At 41.0% G+C, this 21,134-nt stretch overlaps 1 protein-coding gene across 13 annotated transcripts in view; it reads left to right on the top strand.

Annotated features, from left to right (window-relative positions):
• ZNF106 (zinc finger protein 106) overlaps positions 1-20,496 on the top strand; it is a 79,209-nt gene extending 58,713 nt beyond the window's left edge. For all 13 annotated transcript variants that reach the window (XM_005284616.5, XM_005284615.5, XM_008169902.4 and 10 more), the window contains 6 exons: positions 4,635-4,697; positions 7,366-7,485; positions 8,246-8,317; positions 9,947-10,018; positions 11,005-11,151; positions 15,647-20,496. In XM_005284616.5, the coding sequence (XP_005284673.1) occupies positions 4,635-4,697; positions 7,366-7,485; positions 8,246-8,317; positions 9,947-10,018; positions 11,005-11,151; positions 15,647-15,703 (531 nt within the window). In that variant the 3' untranslated portion in view covers positions 15,704-20,496. The remainder of the gene's footprint in view (positions 1-4,634; positions 4,698-7,365; positions 7,486-8,245; positions 8,318-9,946; positions 10,019-11,004; positions 11,152-15,646) is intronic.
• Positions 20,497-21,134: the final 638 nt, after the last annotated feature.

Raw genomic sequence — 21,134 nt, forward strand, 5'->3', positions numbered from 1 at the left:
GTTTTTCTGCATACCCAGAATATTAAAGCCAGGGCCGGCGTTGGAGGGTAGCAAGCAGGGCTATTGCCTGAGGCCCCATGCCATAGGGGGACCCGCAAAGCGCAGTTGCTCGAGCTTCGGCTTCGACTTCAGCCCCAGGTGGTGGGGTTTGGGCTTCAGCCCCAGGTGGCAGTGCTCGGACTTTCTGCCCTGGACCCCAGCATGTCTAACGCCGGCCCTGCTCTCTGATTTATTTTGGCAGACCCCCTGAAACCTGCTTGCGGCCCTGTACCCCTGGTTAAGAATTGCTGCCATAGGAAATTTTATCTGTATTTTGACTAAAAATAAAAATCCATTCATTTGTGAAAAGATTCCCCAACTTTGAGCACTTTCTGCTGGCCTTGCTACCACAATTGATGCCTTTTCTAGTGCTGCTGCTATTGCACTTCATAGTACTAGTGTATGCAAGAGGGATGTTGATTTCAGAAGCCCAAGGGGGCGGTGGAACAATCATCTTGCCAGAAGGAAGAAAGGAAACTCTTGCCTATTTTGCCTGTAATTCACTCTGGAAATTTTGAAAAGATTAACTCTATGGAGAAAATACTCACAATGTCCCTTGAGACATATCCCCTCCCTCCAAAAGCCTTCTCTATATTCAGTTTATACTGGTATAACTAACTGTGGTTAGAAATGTGATTTTTGTGATGGAAATAGTTGTATTGATTCAATCCCACTCCTAATGTGGATGCTGATATACCAGTGGAAAGCTGCCTTAGACTGGTGAATGGGAATAGCAGCCTTAGACTTTTCTGTTTGGGAATAGCTGTACTGGTATAACTGCATCCACCCTAGGAGGGGGCTGTATCACTTTAAGTATATAGATAAAGTGGCACGACTTCCTTTGTGTAGACATACCTTTAATGATCGATAATAATGTGCCCACTCTAACATAAAGCATGATGCATATGTTTTCTGCATTACTTGCCAGCTCTGGCCCTGATCTGCTCTTTTTTCACATTAACTTGCTCCTGCCATCTACACGCATATTGGAGCACATTTATGTAGTCTTCAAAGTTTTTTTGCTTAATTTTGTGTGCTTAAAAAGTGCCAGATAGGTAGCAGTGTAGGGTGTTCATGTCTTGTGTCCACAAAGCAGAGTTGCAGATGCAAAGCACATTTTTCCCCACATAGCCTCACTGTCTTAATCCCGAACTGAAGTGAATACTTTTTTTAATGGGTAAAATCTAGTTTAATCCTTCTGCCCGTTCATTCCTAGGATTCTGAGATTCCAGGTCAATTTGTGTGTGTGTGATGGTTTTGGTATTGTGAACACTGAGATCTGTTTCCTAGGAACTGAACTGAGATTACTAACTCATTTCACTTGCTACTAGCTGGAGCTGGATTTTAACTACTTATTGAGGGGTGAAAGCCTCGATGGTTCTGGGCTTGGTAGTCTGGTATGAAGCTGTGACATTACCCAGGGTACAGTCTGGACTGTTGAACAGCTGTGTCCCCTCAAGTCTCCAACCTGAGGTGCCTGTTACACTGCTTTGCTGTAAGAGCAACCACTGCTGGTCTGTTTACACACAGCCTCCAGCATGTAAATTACTCTGTTATATTGTACGAATGCTATAGCCAGGCACTCCTGAATTGCACTGCAGAGCAACACCAGCAAATTCCCAGTCCCAGACTTTGCCCCAGTAATGTGCGTCTTATACTGCCTAGTACTCTCGTGGAAAATACAAGCTTATATAAAGTCCACCATTTCATTAATAGAAAATGTGTACAAATCCTGTTTATCTCAAATGGAGTTTCCCAAACACTTCAATCTGAGCACACCGGTTTAAGATAAAACAAAACAAGTTTATTAACTACAGAAAGATGGATTTTAAGTGATTTACAAGTAATGAGGCATAAAAGTAAGATATTAGTTGCATTTTACTTTTTAACAAGCTAAATGAATTCAAAGCAAAGATCTCTCTCACCACATGCTTCAGCAATCTTTCTGGCTGGATTCCTTTTGGCCAGGACCCCTCCCCCAGTTCAGTGTTACTTTCCTTGTCCTTCAGGTGGTGGTGATGCCCTGGGCAGACAGAAAGGGGGGAGTCTCTTGGGGTGTCTGTTCCCCTTATAGTTTTCTTTTTCTTTGAAAATCATCTCCAAGAAAGTCTATGGCGACTCAGCTGTTTCTTTGCCAAGATGTAAATTTCTCACTCTCCTCCTTTTTCCTGCCAAAAATGGTCACTTGACCAGATGATAGTCCATTTGATCTTGTTGACACCTTGCTGAGGTGTGGGTTTGTTTTTTGTTTCTGAGGAACTGATTTGTGGCTTTTTTTGCAGACTTGGAATATGTCTCAGTAATATCATACAGTAGACTTATAACATTACATACAGTGTTGCCAGACACATTTTACCAGGACAATAATAATCAGCAAATTGAGTTTTCAAATGATACACCTCATAAAGCATATTTTCTACAAAACTTATAAGTATTGTAAAAGGGGTAAACATAAGGGTGCAGATTGTCATAGAAGCCTATCTACTGCTTAAACAATCTGAAGCTTAAGTACTTGTACTGGGTGAGTTTTATTGTCCTGTTCAGAACAGATTTTGCTGGTCCCCTAACCTCTAAAGAAGACAATGGATTTTACAAATAAAGCTGATAAATAAGCATTTTATTTGACCCAAACACACACAATTATATCTTTGCCCAGGATGTAGGATGAATCTTTTTAAATACAAATTGCAATGTTTTGGATGTATGTATATATTAGAGCTGTCAAACGATTAAAAAAATTAATCACAATTAAAGAATAATAGAATACCATTTATTTTGAATATTTTTGGATGTTTACTACATTTTCAAATATATTAATTTCAATTACAACACAATACAAAGTGTACAGTGCTCACTTTATATTTATTTTTTATTACAAATATTTGTGCTGTAAAAAACAAAAAAATTGTATTTTTCAATTCACCTCACACAAGTACTGTAGTGCAATCTCTTTATCATGAAAGTTGAACTTACAAATGTAGAATTATGAACCAAAAAAACTGCATTCAAAAATAGAACAGTGTTAAAATTTTAGAGCCTACAAGTCCACTCAATCCTACTTCTTAGTCAGCTAATCATTCAGACAAACAAGGTTGGTTACAATTTGCAGGAGATAATGCTGTCTGCTTCTTGTTAACAATGTAACCTGAAAGTGAGAACAGGCGTTTGCATGCCACTGTTGTAGCTGGCGTTGCCAGATGCGCTAAAGATTCATGTGTCCCTTCATGCTTCAACCATCATTCCAGAGAACATGCTTCCATGCTGATGAGGGATTCTGCTTGATAACGATCCAAAGCAGTGCGGACTGAAGCATGTTCATTTTCATCATCTGAGTCAGATGCCACCAGCAGAAGGTTCTTTTTTGTGATTTGGATTCTATAGTTTCCGCATCAGAGTGTTGCTCTTTTAAGACTTCTAAAAGCATGCTCCCGACCTTGTCGGTTTTGGACGGCACTTCAGATTCTTAAACCTTGGGTCGAGTGCTGTAGATATTTTTAGAAATATCATACCAGTACCTTCTTTGCGTTTTGTCAAATCTGCTGTGAAAGTGTTCTTAAAACGAACATGTGCTGGGTCATAATCTGAGACTGCTATAACATGAAATATATGCAGAATGCAGGTAAAATAGAGCAGGAGACATACAATTCTCTCCCCAAGGAGTACAGTCACAAATGTAATTAACACATTATTTTTTTAACGATCATCATCAGCATGGAATCATGTCTTCTGGAATGGTGGCCGAAGAATGGAAGGGGCATACAAATGTTTAGCATATCTGGTATGTAAATACCTTGCAACTCTAGCTACAAAAGTGACATGTGAGCACTTGTTCTCACTTTCAGGTGACATTGTAACTAAGAAGTAAACACACTTGTTTGTCTGAGCGATTGGCAGAATAAGACATAGGACTGAGTGGACTTGTAGGCTGTAAAGTTTTACACTGTTTTGTTTTTGAGTGCAGTTATGTAACCAAAAAAAAATCTGCATTTGTAAGTTACACTTTCACAATAAAGAGATTGCACTTCAGCACTTGTATGAGGTGAATTGAAAAATACTATATCTTTTGTTTATCATTTTTAGAGTGCACGTATTTTTAATCAAAAATAATATAAAGTGAGCACTGTGCATTTTGTATTCTGTGTTGTAATTGAAATCAATATTGAAAATGTAGAAAAAAGTCCAAAAATATTTAATACATTTCAATTGGTATTGTATTGTTGTAAGTGTGATTAATTGCAATTAATTTTTTTGAGTTAATCGTGAGTTAACTATGATTAATTGACATCCCGTGTGTGTATGTATAATATATAGTGCATAAATGTCACCGTTTACCATTTGGGCAGCTTAATGTGTTTCCTAATGTTGTAGCTAGACATTGAATCATTAATTTTTAAGGGGTTCTTCACACTAGATTAAAAGATTGGAGGGGGTCGAGGATACAGGAGGAAGTGTTGGTGAAGTCAATACCCCTTGGTGAAATATATTGCTACTTTAAAGTAAGCAAATCCTTACTCAAGTAGTGTGTACATGTTTCACTCATATATTAAAAATGATACAGAAGTCAAAACTAACTGTTCTGTTGTCCTCTTTAAAAGGTTGTGAATGATCTGGTGTTCAGTGGCTCCAGTGACCAATCTGTCCACGCCCACAATATACATGTAAGTCATTCAGATCTTTGAAACCCTGAATAGCTTTTATTGTTGAGGTGATAAAATCAATGAGAATTTCTTTGGAAGCCCATATGCTTAAGAGGATATGGTGACTCTTACACTATGTTGTATAGCACCTTTCTATCTGAGGAACTCAGAGCACTTTGTAAACATTATCCTTCATTCCTAGGATATTGAAAAATTGGAGAGGGTTCAGAAAAGAGCCACAAGAATGATAAAAGGATTTGAAAATGTGCCTTTTAATGAGAGATTCAAGGAGTTCAATATATTTAACTTATCAAAGAGAAGGTTAAGGGGTGATTTGTTCACAGCCTATAAGTACCTACATATGGAACAGAAGGCTCTTCAGTTTAGCAAACAACTGTATTACAAGATCCAGTGGCTGAAAGTTGAAGTTAGACGAATTTAGACTAAAAAGTAAGGCATGCATTTTCAGCAGTGAGTAATTAACTATTAGTACAACTTACCAAGGGTTGTAGTAGGTTTTCTATCACTAGGAATTCTTTAATCAAGATAAGATGTTTTTCTAAAAGATGTGCTCTAGTTCAAACAGGAACTAATTCAGGAAAGTCTGATGTCCTGTATTATTCAGGAGGTGTGACTAGATGTCGATGGGTCAACTGCAGAGCTAGAACTAGAAATCAGAAATCCTGACTTCCAATCCCCAACTCACACCAATAGGATTACTCCCTTCTCTCTTTTGAAAATGCTGCCTTGCTTTGAAACAATATCACAGATAAATTAAAAATTCCAAAAGCCATGATGCAAAGTGATGGACACAGAATAATTAGTCTGGTGATGTATTTGGTGCCACTGGTAATGTGGTTAATTCTGTTTAGCAACTGCTGGTTCTGCCTCTTAAACTTCGGGGGGGGGCAAGTACCAGTTCCGAGTGGTTGTGGTAATATGGTTGCAAGTGTACTTTGTCACAAATTATGCTTTACCAAATGGGGCAGAAGGTTGGAAATGAGGAAGCTATAGGACGTCTAGGAAACCGCCGCTGGTAACTTCAAGTCACTTTTGGGGTTTCTATAAGCAAGATAAAAACTACTGCAATTACTTTTTAAGTGAGATACATACCTGAGAAATATATAATGTTCAATTAAATTTATCAGGTGGGCATGACTAAGCATTTAAAACTTTTAAAAGGAGCTTGCCCAAAACTAAAGTTAGCACAGCAGTTGCAAAGGCAGTTTAAATAGGTACTGCTGTACTTGCCTGGAAGGGGCAGGAGAAAGATGGGGACTATCCCTTCCTCCAGAATCCCTTGGACCCAGAGCAGTGAAGGGGAGACCCTCATCTGGGGGCAGTAGGACCCATATGGCTGCCTACTCCTCGGGGAATTCTGCACCAAAAATTGACAATTCTACACACAATATTTTAAAATTCTGCATATTTTATTTGTCAAAATAACACAATATAATCACTCCAGTTTCAATTATTTTGGTAATTTATTTCAAAATACCCATCAACAATATATCAACAATACAGACAGCAGCAAAAAAGAAAGTTTAAAGAAACCCCTACAACAGCCCAGTTCCAGCTGGGTGGAGACCCCAGAGCCCAGACACCTGCACTCCCATCCCCCAGAGCCTAGCTGCAGAGCACCCCCTGGCCCAGACACCAGCATCCCCCCAGAGTCCAGACACAGGGCATCCCTCAGCCCCTATATCCACAGGGCATCCCTCAGCCCTTATATCCCTCCTGCCAGAGCCCAGCTGCAAGGCAGCCCCCGGACACCAGTCCCAGTCTTCTCCCCCACGGACCCCAGCTGTGGGGCAGATCCCGGCCCAGAAACCAGCACCCCCAGAGCCTTTCCTCCCCCCAACTTCTTTACTGTCCTGCCAGGGCACGTGGTGTGTGGCCCTGCCCTTCCTCATCTTTTGCCAGAGTTGGCTGGGTCTCCTAGGCCCTCTCCTTTCCGGAAGAATGAGGATCAAAGAGCGTGTAGCCTCCAGCCCCACCAGGGCTGGGCAATTTGCTCACTGCGAGTTGGGCTCTGCAGAGTCCAATGGCGGCCAGAAATTCTGCATTCCGCAGTGGCACAGAATTGCCCCAGGAATAAGGGTTCTCTCTCTTTCCCTCCCAACCATGTGGCTGTGGGAAAAGAAACTGCAGGGAGGAGTTGGCCTGAGACTGAAGCCAGCAGAGCAGTTGCAGAAGCAGTTTGACCAGGGAGTGTCAGATGCTGCTAAGGTCATCACACTGCTTTCCGCAGTTTTCACACTGAACATTCTTTCTCCTGTGGTGTTTGGCTGTTCGTGTCTCCCCTGCCCTTCTTTTGTTTTTCTGTTTAACAAGTTCCCTCCATTAAAGAAAAAACAAAAACAAAAAAACAAAGGATTTAAATAACAAACAATAAATACAAATAATCATGGCACTAACATGATGTTGCATACTATTACTCTGCTTGTATGTTGTATCCCTTTTCCTGTTGTATCTATTTAGATTGTAAGCTCTTTGGGATAGGGCATTTGTCTTACGATTTGTTTGTGTGGTGCTATATACAATGGGGCCTTGTTCTTTGTTATCCCCTAAGCACTTCTGTAATATAATGAATAATCAAACTATTATTTCAATGAGAAACCTGCAGACTTGCTGTTTGCATCTGTTTTCATGATCTAATGGGTGTTCTTTCTTCCTTGTCTTGGCACAGACAGGAGAGTTGGTACGAATCTATAAAGGCCATAATCATGCAGTAACTGTTGTGAACATCTTAGGGAAGGTGATGGTGACTGCTTGCTTAGATAAATTTGTCCGTGTTTATGAGCTACAGGTAAGTTCTGTTCCTGGACATCATTCATTGTCTTATCTATTCCATTTTTTGTACATTTCAGAAGCTCCCAAGCAAAATACCATTAATTATCTTCCTAGTTTCCAGCCCCTCCCTCTTCTTTTAAAATAATTCAACAGATAATCACTTGCATCAGCCAGGCTGGTTCTCTGGTTGCAGTCATTTTAACTATAGAAGAAACTAACCTTTTTTTTTCCCCAAATGATTCTGGACAATTAGTTTTCTGTTCTTTGAAAGGCTGAGTGGCATGTAGTCTGTCCCTGTAAACTGGATCAGTTTAACAGCCACTCCCTAGTTGTCAGTACTCTCATGCGAAAAACAGGGGTTGGATTCTCATAGTTGGATTCTCATAGATTCTGCATGTTGACTTGGCAGGAGCTGGGAGGACCAGGGAGGCAATATTCTCAGCCCCTGAAGAACAAATGCTTTTTATTGCTGAACAATTCCTCCAGCTGATTAGTGGTGTTAGGTTCTGAAAGGAGTCCAATCTAGCCATTCAGTAGGCCTGAAAGAGTAGACTGAGGGAAAAATGGTGGAATCCTTGCCATTAATTAAGAAATTAATAGCACATAGTACAATGTGATTGCAGTGTGTGGCACCCACGAGGCCCTTACAAGTCTCGTGTAATAGTCAGTGCTCCTAACTCTTAAAAAGTCACTGTTGATTATGCAAGCCAATAAAAAATGCCTGCAAAATGACAAACTATTACATGCCCAACGTTTCGTTTTCTTTTCTTCCCAAGTCTCATGACCGTTTGCAAGTCTACGGAGGACACACAGATATGATCATGTGCATGACTATTCATAAGAGCATGGTAACTCTCCTCCTTTCATTGATCTAAAATAGAAAGTCTTGTTTGTTAGCTGATGATAGTGTTGGTTTCAGAGTTTATTGATATCTGTGGTAGATGATTTAATTATTTTAACTTTCCTGACTGAACTAGAGAGAGGACCATTTAAAATGGCAGTCAAAAGAATAATAATAATAATAAAAGAAAATAATAAAGAAAAGCTGTTTATATACCAATGTAGCAATTCTGGAAAATAGTTCATATGCTAAATTGTGTTGGGAAAATTGAGCTGTTTGATTGCTAATATTGTATCATAATTTCATGACTATAGCTCTATCAGCTAGACATAAGGCATTAATTTAATCTTCATAGTGTGCATCGTTACTATAATCAGAACAGTTAAAGTATTAAAACCCTAAGTAATTACTGAAGTGTCTCTGTCCTGTTTCAGACATTTCCTCTAGCAGCTATATGACTAGATTTAGTAGGACTTCACTCAGTCAAACCACTTCCAACTTTCAGGACCATACTTTCAAATTAACACATGAACATTTTTTTGACTGACTTAGGTATACAAATACCCTGATGCACATGAGGTTGTTGGGGTTTATAGTATACACAAAGATCTGAGTACTTGCCTGCTTAAGCTGGACACCCTTAAAAACTCTTGTGAATGTGCAGTTGAAAATTTGTTCCTGAACTTTGATAAAATGAGAATTAAAACGGGAAGTGCTTAATATTTCTGATTTTCAAATTTGTAATAACAAAAGAGTAAAGTGTAGGAAAACCTGAGAACCAATGCACTATGGGAAATGCATATTTTTTTCCTAGCCCCGCTTCTCATGGGGCTGAAGTTGAGATTTAACTGCCCAAACTGTGTGATTGTGGTCCAAGATTTATGCTGTACCATATTTCTGAGATGCTTTAGGCATCTAGACACAAATGAAGCTTCAGATTAGCAGTCAGTGAAGTGTACTATACAATGGACATTCTCTCACTCCTTCTGTATCTGTTTGAACACTAGGGTATAGTCCCTTCCCTGCAGCAGATAGATAATTGATATCTTCTGATAGTGGAAATAAGAAATAACATGTCATATTCTCAACTATCTGTTAGCTTCACATTTCTCCAAAATTACAAATTGAACTATTAGCCATCAGTTTACTGCTGTTTATTAGAGATCAGAAACAGCATACTTCTAGATGGTCTGTAAACCAGTTAGATACTGGTTTACAGACCAAGTCATGGAAGTGTCTTTAAGGGACTCTGTCAGGTTGAAGAATAATTTTTTAACTTACCTGTTAATAACACTACTAAAATTGAAAGGATTTTTACAATCTAATTTACACTATAAGCAGCAAAAAAAAAATTGTTTTGCATTTAGTTTGTATATGGAAATAGGCGAGTTAATTTCTTATTTTGGTTCTCTACATGTTTCAGGTGTGCAGCGGGGTTTCTGAAGCAAAACTCTTTCAATTACTTTGTTCAAAAACCAATATTTTTAAATGTTGGATCTAAGAAGTGTTTCAAAATTGGAAGCCTTATGTGCATAGGCTTTCCACTTCATATGTTTCATACTTGGTCTTTTTGCCTGTTATCTCTTTTAAAAACACATCTTTATTTTTTTTCTCTTTCATAATTTTTTCTTCACAGATCTACACTGGCTGCTACGATGGCAGCGTCCAAGCTGTGCGGCTTAACCTGATGCAGAATTACCGTTGCTGGGTAAAGAACAAAGCATTTCTAGTGTTCAGTTCTTTATCCTTCTTTATTATAGTTTCTAGACCAATCTCCTGTGTCTGGACAGAAATCAAGGGATGGAACAGATTCATTTTCATGTTTTTTTTAGAGCACTCTTTTGGTTTAGCCAGTCACACATCTTTTAAGTTCCACTGTGAAAATAGTTTAACCTCTGGGAGCAGCTGCCTTGCCAGGAACCCTGTAGTAGATGGCAGGTGCTGAGTTTTGAGGTAGATAAGTGATCGTTTTAAAAAATCTTTCTCTTATATTGACTGTTTCAAGCTGAGTGTGTGGCACGTGCCAACTTATGAAACAAAAAGCTTTTACTTTACTGCACCCACTGTGCACAGAAACAGTTGCACTAATGTTAACAACATTAGTCTTGTATCTAAATCTTGTTTTGTTTTCTTTAAAAAGAAAAACCTCTTACCTCCTGTTTTTCTGGCCCACTAGATATTTCCAGTTGCACAATGACGTTGTAGTGCCAAAGAAGTGCACTTTTGTTTCTGATTAAACTTGCCAGCATGAAAATTAATGGCTGTAAAGCTCCATTGAGAGCCCATTTGTTCTAGACTTAGCTTGACTAGAAAATACAAAACAGGGCCTCATGCTACTGTTGCACCAATTTCATTCCTCCCTAAAACTGGTGCTAATGGAATCATAGAATCATACTGTTCGAAGGGACAGCAAGAGTCATCTAGTCTAAACCACTGCCAAGATGTCGTTGCAGCTAAACTACTCACCCTTCCTTTGAAAACCTCCAGTTAAGAAGCTTCCACAACCTCCAGAAGCAGTTTGGAGATGTGGGCTCTGTAGTTTGATATGAGGAAGGATGAAGTTTGGAGACAGTGTGTGAGAAACTCTTTGGTGGAATATTGTTGGGCAGCAGGAATGAAAGCATTATCTGACTTCTCTTTCTCTTCCCCTCCTCCCTCACCTCACCCCCGTATTATGATACACTCTCCCACCAGTGGCATGGATGTTCACTGATATTTGGAGTTGTGGACCACCTGAAACAACACTTGCTAACAGATCACACCAACCCACATTTTCAGACCCTAAAATGTCGCTGGAAGAACTGCGATGCCTTCTTCACTTCCAGGAAAGGTTCCAAGCAGGTATGTGGTGAAGAAATTGGATTTGCATGGTGGTCTGGCGAAAAGCGGAGTAAGAAAGTATACAGGATGATAGAATCTTAAATATAAAGTACAGATTATGTTACCATAATTCAGACTTGCTTATTTTCCATGTAGGACCCTACTAATGGTCAAATCCTGATAGCCTCAGTCATGCAGATAGTTTAATTGAATTCAGTAAAAGTATTTATATAAGTAAGTTCAGCAGGACTTGACCCTCAATATAGAATTCCCAGTACAGCCTTAGTCTATTCTAAGACACATGGTCATTTTAAAACTGTGTAAAATAAGACACACAATTTGTTGCTGATAGTTCCCACAATGTGGTTGGCATTTTCCAAACATTAAAGAAGCCACTGTACTTGTGCCGAGGAATGGAAACTTGCCTTTTAAAGAAAAGCGTAACTGTTTCCTTTTTAACTGGGTTTTTATTCCATGATTTGCTGTCTTTTACGTGGAAAATAATAATAATTTCTTTTTCCCGGATGTTGTTTTTCTCCATTTTTGAGAAGCGTTCCTTCTTGGAACAGACCTAAAATGAACATGGCTGGTTTTCTTTAACAAATTAAATACAGATGATGCAAAGAGATTTCTGAGTCAGTGTTAGCACAGCTGGGAAGAATTGTGGTTTTCATTGGACAGAACTAGAAAAAGGGAGTACGAGAGCCTGACATTACCTGGATTAAAGTATAAAGGAAAATCTGCCATGCTTAGCAATGAAACCATTCTGATTCTAAGCAGTTTAAGCTGTTAGTCTGCCTTCTTTTTGTTGAATGCTATAAAAAGTACACCATGAAGAGGTTTGTTTGAGGACTGAAAAGCAGAACTGAAGTCTTTCATCGTTCTTCTAAAATCTATATACAGTGAAAACAGCCCACCAAGAGCAAATCTCAAAAATTCTAAATTAAATTGTGGCTTGGAGATGAGAAGGAATATATAATCATAGGGCCAGACTTTGCCACCTTCCTTTTTTCTTTAAGGATAGGATTATTCACTGAACTGCATACCATTCAACATGAGCGGGGTGGCAGAATGTAATCCAAATTAGTTGTGTGAAAACTGATAATAGCTGGATGTCCATTGAGATTACTGATGTACTTTTTATATTTTATACTTCAGAAAAGGGAAGGGAATTGGCCTCTAAAAGTATTCATGGGTAAGGCTGTGTTTTAGTCATTGGTATTTTTAGTAAAAGTCATGGATCGGTCACGGGCAGTAAACAAAAATTCACGGCCTGTGACCTGTCCATGACTTTTACTATATACCCCTGACTAAAATGAGGGTGTATGTGTGTTAGGGTTGGGGTGCAGATGCTAGGGGGAAGGGACTGGGGGTGCTGTGGATGCTCAGGAGGGGTGCTGCAGGTATGTGGGGGGGGGAGGGTTGGTGGGGCTGGGACAGATTCCCTACCCAGCTCCTGGGAAGCTGCAAGCTCCAGCTCCTAGCTCCATGTGCTGCCTCCGCTCTGCCCCAAACCCCAGTTCTGCATCTCCCATTGGCTGGGAACCGCAGCCAATGGGAGCTGCGGGGGCAGTGCCTGTGGGCAGGGGCAGCACACAGAGCTAAGAGATGAGGGAGGGGAGTTCCTGTCCCCCTTCTGGGGAGCCCCCCCCAGATAAGCCCCCCCAGCCCTGAGCCCCCCCCTACTTAAACTCCTGCTGCTGGGTGGGGGGGGGGGAGAGGGCGCAAGCGCAAGACTGTCCCAGCAGTGTCTGGTGCGACTGGCCCAGGAGCTGCCCGAGCTGCTCAGACAGCTCCCAGATCAATAGCACAGGCCACTGCAGACGGAAAGTAACAGAATCCATGATCTCTGTGACAAACACCGAGCCTTATTAATGGCTATCAAATTGTGCATGTAACTAGTATTTGTAATCATGTGATCTTACCAATTACCCTCCTTCTCTCTCCACTGTTCTCCCTCCCCCATTCCCACGTACTGTTTACATTCCCTTGTTGCATCTTTAATTCTACTATAAGCTCTTTGGGGCTGGAATCATGTCTCCTACATATTTTACTCCTGGGGGGATTCTGCACCAAAAAATTCTGTGAAATTCTCCATACTTTTTAAATTGCTCAGACTTCCACACATGGAAGTCGTACAGTTTTACTAATCATTGTCCTGGACCTGGCTGGGGACTTTGGGAAGTACTTGCTTCTGATTGTCCTGACTTTTTATTGACTGATTGGTAAATGTTTGTTTTATTTGCCCTCAAACTCTTTTCTTTTTTTTCTTTTTCTTTTTTTTTTAAATGGGCAAGTAAAATAAATCCTGAGCTGTAATCTAACCCCATTGTGCCACTTTGGCACAGGAAAAAAGTGAGAAAGCACATAGATCTTCCTAGCTGATTCCCTTACTGTCATTTATCATAAGGCTCCTGGCAATGTAGGGAACTTCAAACTTTCACAGGTTTTATGCTCCTAGGGGAATTGACTGAGACTGGGAACAGTAAACTAACAATAGCAACATTAATAACCTATAACGTTAACAGTCAGGCTGCTACATTTCTGCCTTGGAGAATGAGATCAATTAACCATCAACAGCAACTTTAACAATGTTACTAAGATGATGTTAAAAATAAATTGTGAACAAAGTTTGAGCATAGAAGTTTCTGGTTATCAGGGAATAACATACAGATTATCGAGGGTGCAAAGTTTGGTTTAAGATAAGGTGCCATGAGGAATACATAATCTGCAGGCTGCTAGTGCATCAGAGAATGAATCAATTAACTCAGGCATGGCTGCTAATTTGTGCCTCTAGCCTGCCTTGTGCATAATAAAAAGCCCTACCCTTCCACACCAGTGAGCTGCAGTAGCAAGGGAGAGGGACAGAGTGTCTGTCTCTCTCTCTCGTTGGCACACATGTACACCCAGCCCCACCCCACCCCCCTCCGATGGTGATCACGCAGGCATGCACACCCAGCCCCCCGCTCCCATCCCTGAGGCTGCTCCAGGCACTCTGAAACAGATGGGCTGCCAGGGAAGAGGCACGTGTCCCCGGCAGATTTATTTTTTTTTTGCGTTTTTCTGTGCAGGGGGCACAGAAAAATGTGAGCCATACGAATTCTGCATCCGTGAAGGGGCACAGAATCCCCCCATGAGTTATATTTATACAGTGCCTAGCAAGTGACCACTTCCCTCAATATAGCATCCCAGGGAAGATGATAAATAAGACAAAGCTGATCCCTACAGTATATCACTAGACCAGGGGTGGGCAAACTACAGCCCGCGGACCTGAGCCGGCCCCTCACGGGATCTGGCCCACGGGATTGCCCCCTGTGATGCCGTTGGCCACACACTGCTCTCAGAAGCAGCCAGCACCACTTCCCTGCAGCCCCTGGGCGGGGGGGGGGGGGGGGGCGGGGCAGAGGGCTCTGTGCGTTGCCCTTGCCTCCAGGCACTGCTCCAATGGGAGCTTCAGGGGAGGTACCTGGAGGCGTGGCAAGAGCAGCACACGCGGAGCCCTCCCCTTCTCTTCCCCCCCCCCCCCCCCCCCCCCCCCAGGGGCCGCACGCTTCCTGGAGCGGCGCGGCGTGGGGCCAGGGCAGGCATACAAGGAGCCTGCCCTGGCCCCGGTGCGCGCCGCTGCCAACCCGGAGCCGCTTTAGGTAAGCGATGCCAGGCCAGAGCCTGAACCCTGCCTGCACCCCGCCCCCCAACTCTCTGCCCTAAGCCCCCTGCCTGCACCTCGCAGCCCTCCTGCACTCCAACCCCCTGCCCTGAGCTCCCTCCCACAGTCTGCACCCCTCCTGCACCCCTGCCCTGAGCCCCCTTCTGAACTCTGCACTCCTCCTCTACCCCAATCCCTTGTCCTGAGCCCCTTCCTGCACACTGCACCCCCTCCCACACCCCAACCCCCTGCCCCGACCCTGCATACAATTTCCCCACCCAGATGTGGCCCTCGGCCCAAAAAGTTTGCCCACCCCTGCACTAGACACTTCCATTTCAGTGGTTTAAGCATTGGCCTGCTAAACCCAGCGTTGTGAGTTCAATCCTTGAGGGGGCCATTTAGGGATCTGGGGCAAAATCAGTACTTGGTCCTGCTAGTGAAGGCAGGGGACTGGACTCGATGACATTTCAAGGTCCCTTGCAGTTCTATGAGATAGGTATATATCTCCATTCCCCTTGACGCCTGTAGTCAGATTTGTGATGGTTACAATTATGTTTAAATTAGCAGTTGCTAGCAGCATTCTATTAATTTCCCCCCAAATAGTATGGACAGGAATTATCTGAGAACCTTACTAGTTAAATTTTCTATAAACACCCTCTCCTCCCCCCGAAGCTTTTAGCATAGTTTTTATAATGCTGTTCTACCATAGTTTGTGTCTTGCTTGCTAGGCACCTTGATATGGATTGCCGGGTGTTAATATCTTCTGCAAGCCAGTGATTTCTTAATGTGTTCAGAATGCTGTGCACTGTGGCTTCTAGAACCCTTTGCACTCATTCTTTAATGACTTGTTCTCTGTTCCTCTCCCTCCAGGATGCTGCAGGACACATTGAAAGACATGCCAAGGATGACAGCAGAATCGACTCATGAAGCTTTTCACCTCCCATATTGGGAAGTAATTTTATACATCAGAACTATTCCATACATCATTCACCTCTTGTCCCGTCCTCTTTCCTCCTCCTTTTCCTCCTTGGAGTGGAAAAAGGGAGTGGAGCCTAACTGCCGTACTACAGAGACTGCATTTCACATGCAACTCTGTAGAAATGGGAGCGGCCCATTAACTTTCAGACCAAACCGTGTTCAGTTTTTATTCATCAGAAGACACTATGAGCATCCCCTCTTGTGTGCCCATTTGAAGTGCATTCTGTGCATCTAAGATTGGGCATTCAGAGGGTTATTCTGACTGAGATAAAACTAGGTGCCAGCATTCAATAACACCTTCAAATGTGCAAGGATTTAACCAAGGCGAGTAGTGTTCAACTGTTTCATGTTGTATGCAAATCCCACACATGCTTTCATTTTTTAGCCAATTTTAATAAAATATTTCTAACTAGAAAGACACAAGTTCCACAGAGAGTTAGCACTGAATTTCCATTACAAATGTTGGCTGTCCTCATAAAACTATATAGTATTTTAATGGGAAACTGGAATTAAGTGGTTCCTTTTTTTTTTTTAATGTTGACTGCAATTTATGCTTTGACATTTTGATTATTCTTTGTTTAAAGGTTGCTCTGATTGGTAAAATGCACAGTGACTGACTGGATTTCACTGTCCTGCACATTACATTCTCTAAGGAGATTTGTGATGAGGGCAGACACTTTTTTGAGAGGTGTTGAAGCCGCAAAGCAGCCTGACTTCTTCCTTCATACACCCACTTAGTGATCTCTAACAAATTAAAAGACTAGGTCCCTTAGTGGCAGACGGTACAGAGAGTAATGCCAGCTTTGTATTTTGCATTTTGACAACTACTACAGTCTTGATACACAAGAGCTGGATTCCTGATTTTTGGTAGTTTATTTTGGCAGATTTCATAACTTATTTTAGTTGAGATCTCACATAGAATTTTGTTGACTGGCACTGCAATCCTGTCTCTTTATGAAAGTCAGTTTACTGAGCAGATGCACAGGCACCACATGTCTGAATACAGCCATTTTGGTGTTGCTCTGTTTCCAGTGTAAACTGACTTTATTTGCATCAGCTTCGCAGTCACTCGAGTTTATCATGGAAGTGTGCAACAGAGAGCTGCTGGGTGTGGAGCAGGATTTTAGAGTCCAAGGATCTCAAGCAGAAGCTGAGGGTACAAAGTGCATATAATCTGTAGGAGACTTCATTCTACGAATGCTTTTAAGATACCGCAAACTGCCATAAAGGGAAGGCCATGCTTATTGTTTCCAGTGGTCTGATTTGCTCCTTACTTACTCCTGTGGGGGACTGAAATCTCATTTGTCCAGCAGGAACTGCAAAATAGAAAAGGCTGTTTGTGGGATTGGTCCCTCCCCGCCCCCATCCTTTCCCTATTCCCCACACACCTTCTAGGTCATGAGACTAAGTGAAGGTAGCAAAGGGTGATCTTCCCTCCCTTTTAATACCAGCTCAGTACAGGAAAGTAAGAGTTCTCACTAGATATGCAAAGAAGGGAAAAAGAAACCTAGTGGCAGAAACTGCTTTTTCCATAGGCAAGTCCAGAACCTGCTGAAGAGGTTGAATATGTTCAGAGTTTCATCTAGTGTCTCTTCAGTTACTGAGGTCAAGGCTTAAATATTCCTAATGCAGATTAATGTAATGTTATAGCCTTGCTTTTTGGTAATGGAGAAACCTTTTTGTTCACCAACGTGCTTGAGGAAAGCCTGCTACTAAATCAAAGACTTTGAGTCTCTGAAGGTCATCCTTTTCATTGAGTCTCTGAAGGTCATCCTTTTATGTTGTCTGGCAGAGGGGTGAAAAATCTCTGTAGTTACACAAAATCAGTATTTTTCTTGTATCTCTTTAACTTTCGCAATGGAATAAAGTGCCCACCTTATTTCCTGAGCTGTAGGAGTCCTCATGGTTCAAAGACTTTTAAAGAAATAGGTTCCTAATGATTGATAATTTTTTTTTCTTTTGTGAAAAGATTTCTCCAAAGAAAAGCAGAGAATTGCACTGGGAGCCTTGCTGTGGCCTATGGATGGAGTACTTTAAGTGCCAGTCTAATTCAAGGAGCTCTCTGAGCAGTGTAATTTGTGTGTGCGCGCGGTGGGATTTTTTGGCAACTCAATCTTAAAGCAGAAGGCTGTGGAAGGCTTACAAAACACCTCCTAAACCACTGACATTCAGGAGCTTTCACACAATAGGAAAGTGGCATGCAAAGGTGTGGAAGAAACAATGTGAATTTTTTAGGATATTCTTAGCAGAATGTGATTTGAAGCGAAGGTACAGAGCCATGTGTATTAAGGACAAGCTTGTGGAGTGCATTTTGAGGACTGGTGTGCGTGTGCATTTTATTACTTTTCCTTGTGGTAGGTACTTTGCACTGTTTCCCCATTTCTTTAATATGTTGGGAGACTGTCAATGACTGTGTTTGCAAGAATGTGTGAATGTTCTTTGCACTATATTAAGTATTGCAAGATATGCCGTTCTCACACTTTTCATTTGTGTTCCTGACTACTTTTATAAGGGGCGGCGGGGGGTGCTTAAAGTTAGATGAGAGCGAACAAAGATTTCCAACTCTTTTTAGTTAATTTCAAGACATCTGAAATCTTTTCTTTGGTTAACCTTTTTAAACTATACACCCAGTGTAGTTGGAATTGATGAAATGTAGCCTTCTATTATGCCAGAAGGAGAGAACTAACAGTGATTCCCATCTGGGTGCCTATGTTTGGTAGCTTACAAAGAAACAGATGTTGATTAAATATTAGAATTAGTGGTGGTCAGGGGAAATTATGTAGGTGGATGAGCTTTACAAAAGTTTTAGCAGCATATTCATAAGTTGTCTGTAGTTACTTTTGGGGTTCAGAGAAAAAGGTTATACCATTTTGCTGCATCGCAGCAAATTTCCATGAGAGCCCTAAGCCACAAAGCTGCCATGAAGATCTGAACTTCCCCAAAGTTGAGGGGCATTTGGATATGGGGTTCAGTTTTGGGCCCATCTGTATTATCCACTTTCCTACCTGTTCAACTGGAAATCTGGGTGGATTTAATTAATGACCACTTGGTTCTTCCAGGCACTAAGAAAATTGCAGGGACAGTAGTTGGTAAATTAATTTTTCATTAGGTCTTTAAATTTAAAATCTGGATTTATTAGGCAAATTTGGTCCCCGATCCCTGAACCCACACAGGAGTCTGACATCTGGCATTCCTCCACTCAAAGAACTACTAGAAATTTGTCTTGGGAAAGGGGAATATTTGTTGGAAGAATAGATGTCTCTAGGAAAGTAATACTACACATCTGAAGCAGTGTTCAAGACTGTTTGTATTTGGCTTTTCTTGAAAGGAAAGAGTTAAAAATAAAGTAACTAGAGGAAAGTGGGGCTTTATTTTTATTTTTTCTTATATATTGGCTAAGGGCTGTGTATGGTGTATAACTAAAATATGATGGTCTTGTTGGAGTGCATAGCACCACTCCCTGCCGCCGCCGCCCCCCCCTTACCCCCAACAATACTGATATTTTGCTTATGCCATGACCATGTTTAGTTGGGTGTAAGTGCTCAGAACATGATCGTGTTGTGGTAACATAGGAAATAGGTTATGTATCACAGAAGATAATCTTCAGGAAACCTTTCCATTGTAAATCTTTTTTTTTTTTTTTTTTTTTTTAAGAATCTGGGAATTCCACATGATGTTTGCCCACTCCACCTCCAATCACAAGGAGGCGAGAATAAATGGAGTAGCTCTAAAAGGTGTTACCATCTTCTAGCTATATCCCAAATTACAATTTATTTGTTCTCAGAAAACAGCAGTTGAATTGGTAGATACATTATCAATATTGTTGCTTTTCAGTCATCTTTTCCCCTCCCAATTGCAGGGCCTTAATGGAAGAAATGGTAGCTAGTTGATGATGGTTTAGTGTTTCTCACCCCCGCCCCCCAAGATGCCTTAATTACTGAGCTGTGGTCAGCAAGGACCATTTTCGAGGTAGATGGGGGATTTTTCAGTTCATTGATATAAAAATGCATTAAATACCCCAGCTTCTGTTTGCCTTCTTGTGGCAAGTGTTTAGAATGCAGACTTCAAAAATGCGTGGTCAAAATATAAGATGATAAATGGAATTTGTTGTCAAAGCCTGTTGCTAAACAGCACAAGTTTGGCTGCAAAGTTTTCTGTGCATATTTGCAGACCTTCACACTGCAACGCTGCTGGATCAAAACAAACAAAGAAAACAACAAAACCTATAAATGCAAATCAAGTTCTAGCAAACATTGGATTCCTGTGGATAAATCTGTGGTCATGACAGGATGACTTCCCTTTTGTGACTAAACACAAATACTAGATGAAATTTAAGATGTTTTCAGGTATGTATGGTACTACCGCCTGGACATAGTCTAGATAGTCCCAAATTGTAGAATATGCAAGCAAGATTATTGAAATTGTTTCAGTTATTGTTTGTAAAATATTTATTAGTAAAAATAAAAAGCAAACTGTATAGGTAAAGTGTTTTTTTAATATGTGCCTGCCAGCTTCTCCAACTTCATTTTGTTACAAATGTTAAACCTAGTCTTTGGAAGAATGAAAGTGGGATAAAACAATGTGGCTTTTTAGTATTTCATAAGTAAAGCTGTGTGGATCATGTGCACAGAATGACTTGGTCTTTCCTCTTTCATTTTGGTGCAAAGCTGTGAACATATTAATGGAACTTTATAAAGCAAAACAAACAAAAAAAAGGAAAAAATAAAAGTTCTTTATACTAAGGTGTTCTGTCTCAGTTTAATACAGTCTGAATGGAATTAATTCCTTCACTGGATAATTTAAAATGATTTAATCTATCAGCTGTGTGTGATAGCTTTTATATGGAATGACCAGAAAGTGTAACATTCATGTGTGCTTCCAATTGGGAAATAAAGACTGTGGATTTACCACTGGACTGGAATACAGATACCCTTGTGTTCTGGCCTGCCTTGCTAGAGCTGCCATGTCACCTTAGGCAAGTTACTTAAACTTTCTCTAATATTTAAGTACCTCATGTGGATGGTGAGGATTAGTAAATGTTCTTACAGCATTTTGAACATAAAGGCCAACAGTTTCAAACCTGGGTGCCTAAAGTTAGGCTTGTAACTAGGTAGGCATCTACATATTTTTTTCCTGTGGTGCTGAATGGTAAAATTCAGACCCTGAGAAGCAATCGTTTGTCATTTAGAAGCATGAAAAACAAACTTAAATTAGACTAACTGCATTGTGTGGAAACTGCACTAAAAAGACCCAAACAAACCAGTGTTTTGACTGCCATGGTAGAGTGTATTGGCTAAATGATGTGAAGAAATCATTCATACCCATAAAAATCCGACTGATCTCCAGACTCCCCTAAATTGGAAGTTGGACTAGCACACAT

The sequence above is a fragment of the Chrysemys picta genome, chromosome 4, assembly GCF_011386835.1.
Source record: "Chrysemys picta bellii isolate R12L10 chromosome 4, ASM1138683v2, whole genome shotgun sequence".
Lineage (NCBI taxonomy): Eukaryota > Metazoa > Chordata > Testudines > Emydidae > Chrysemys > Chrysemys picta.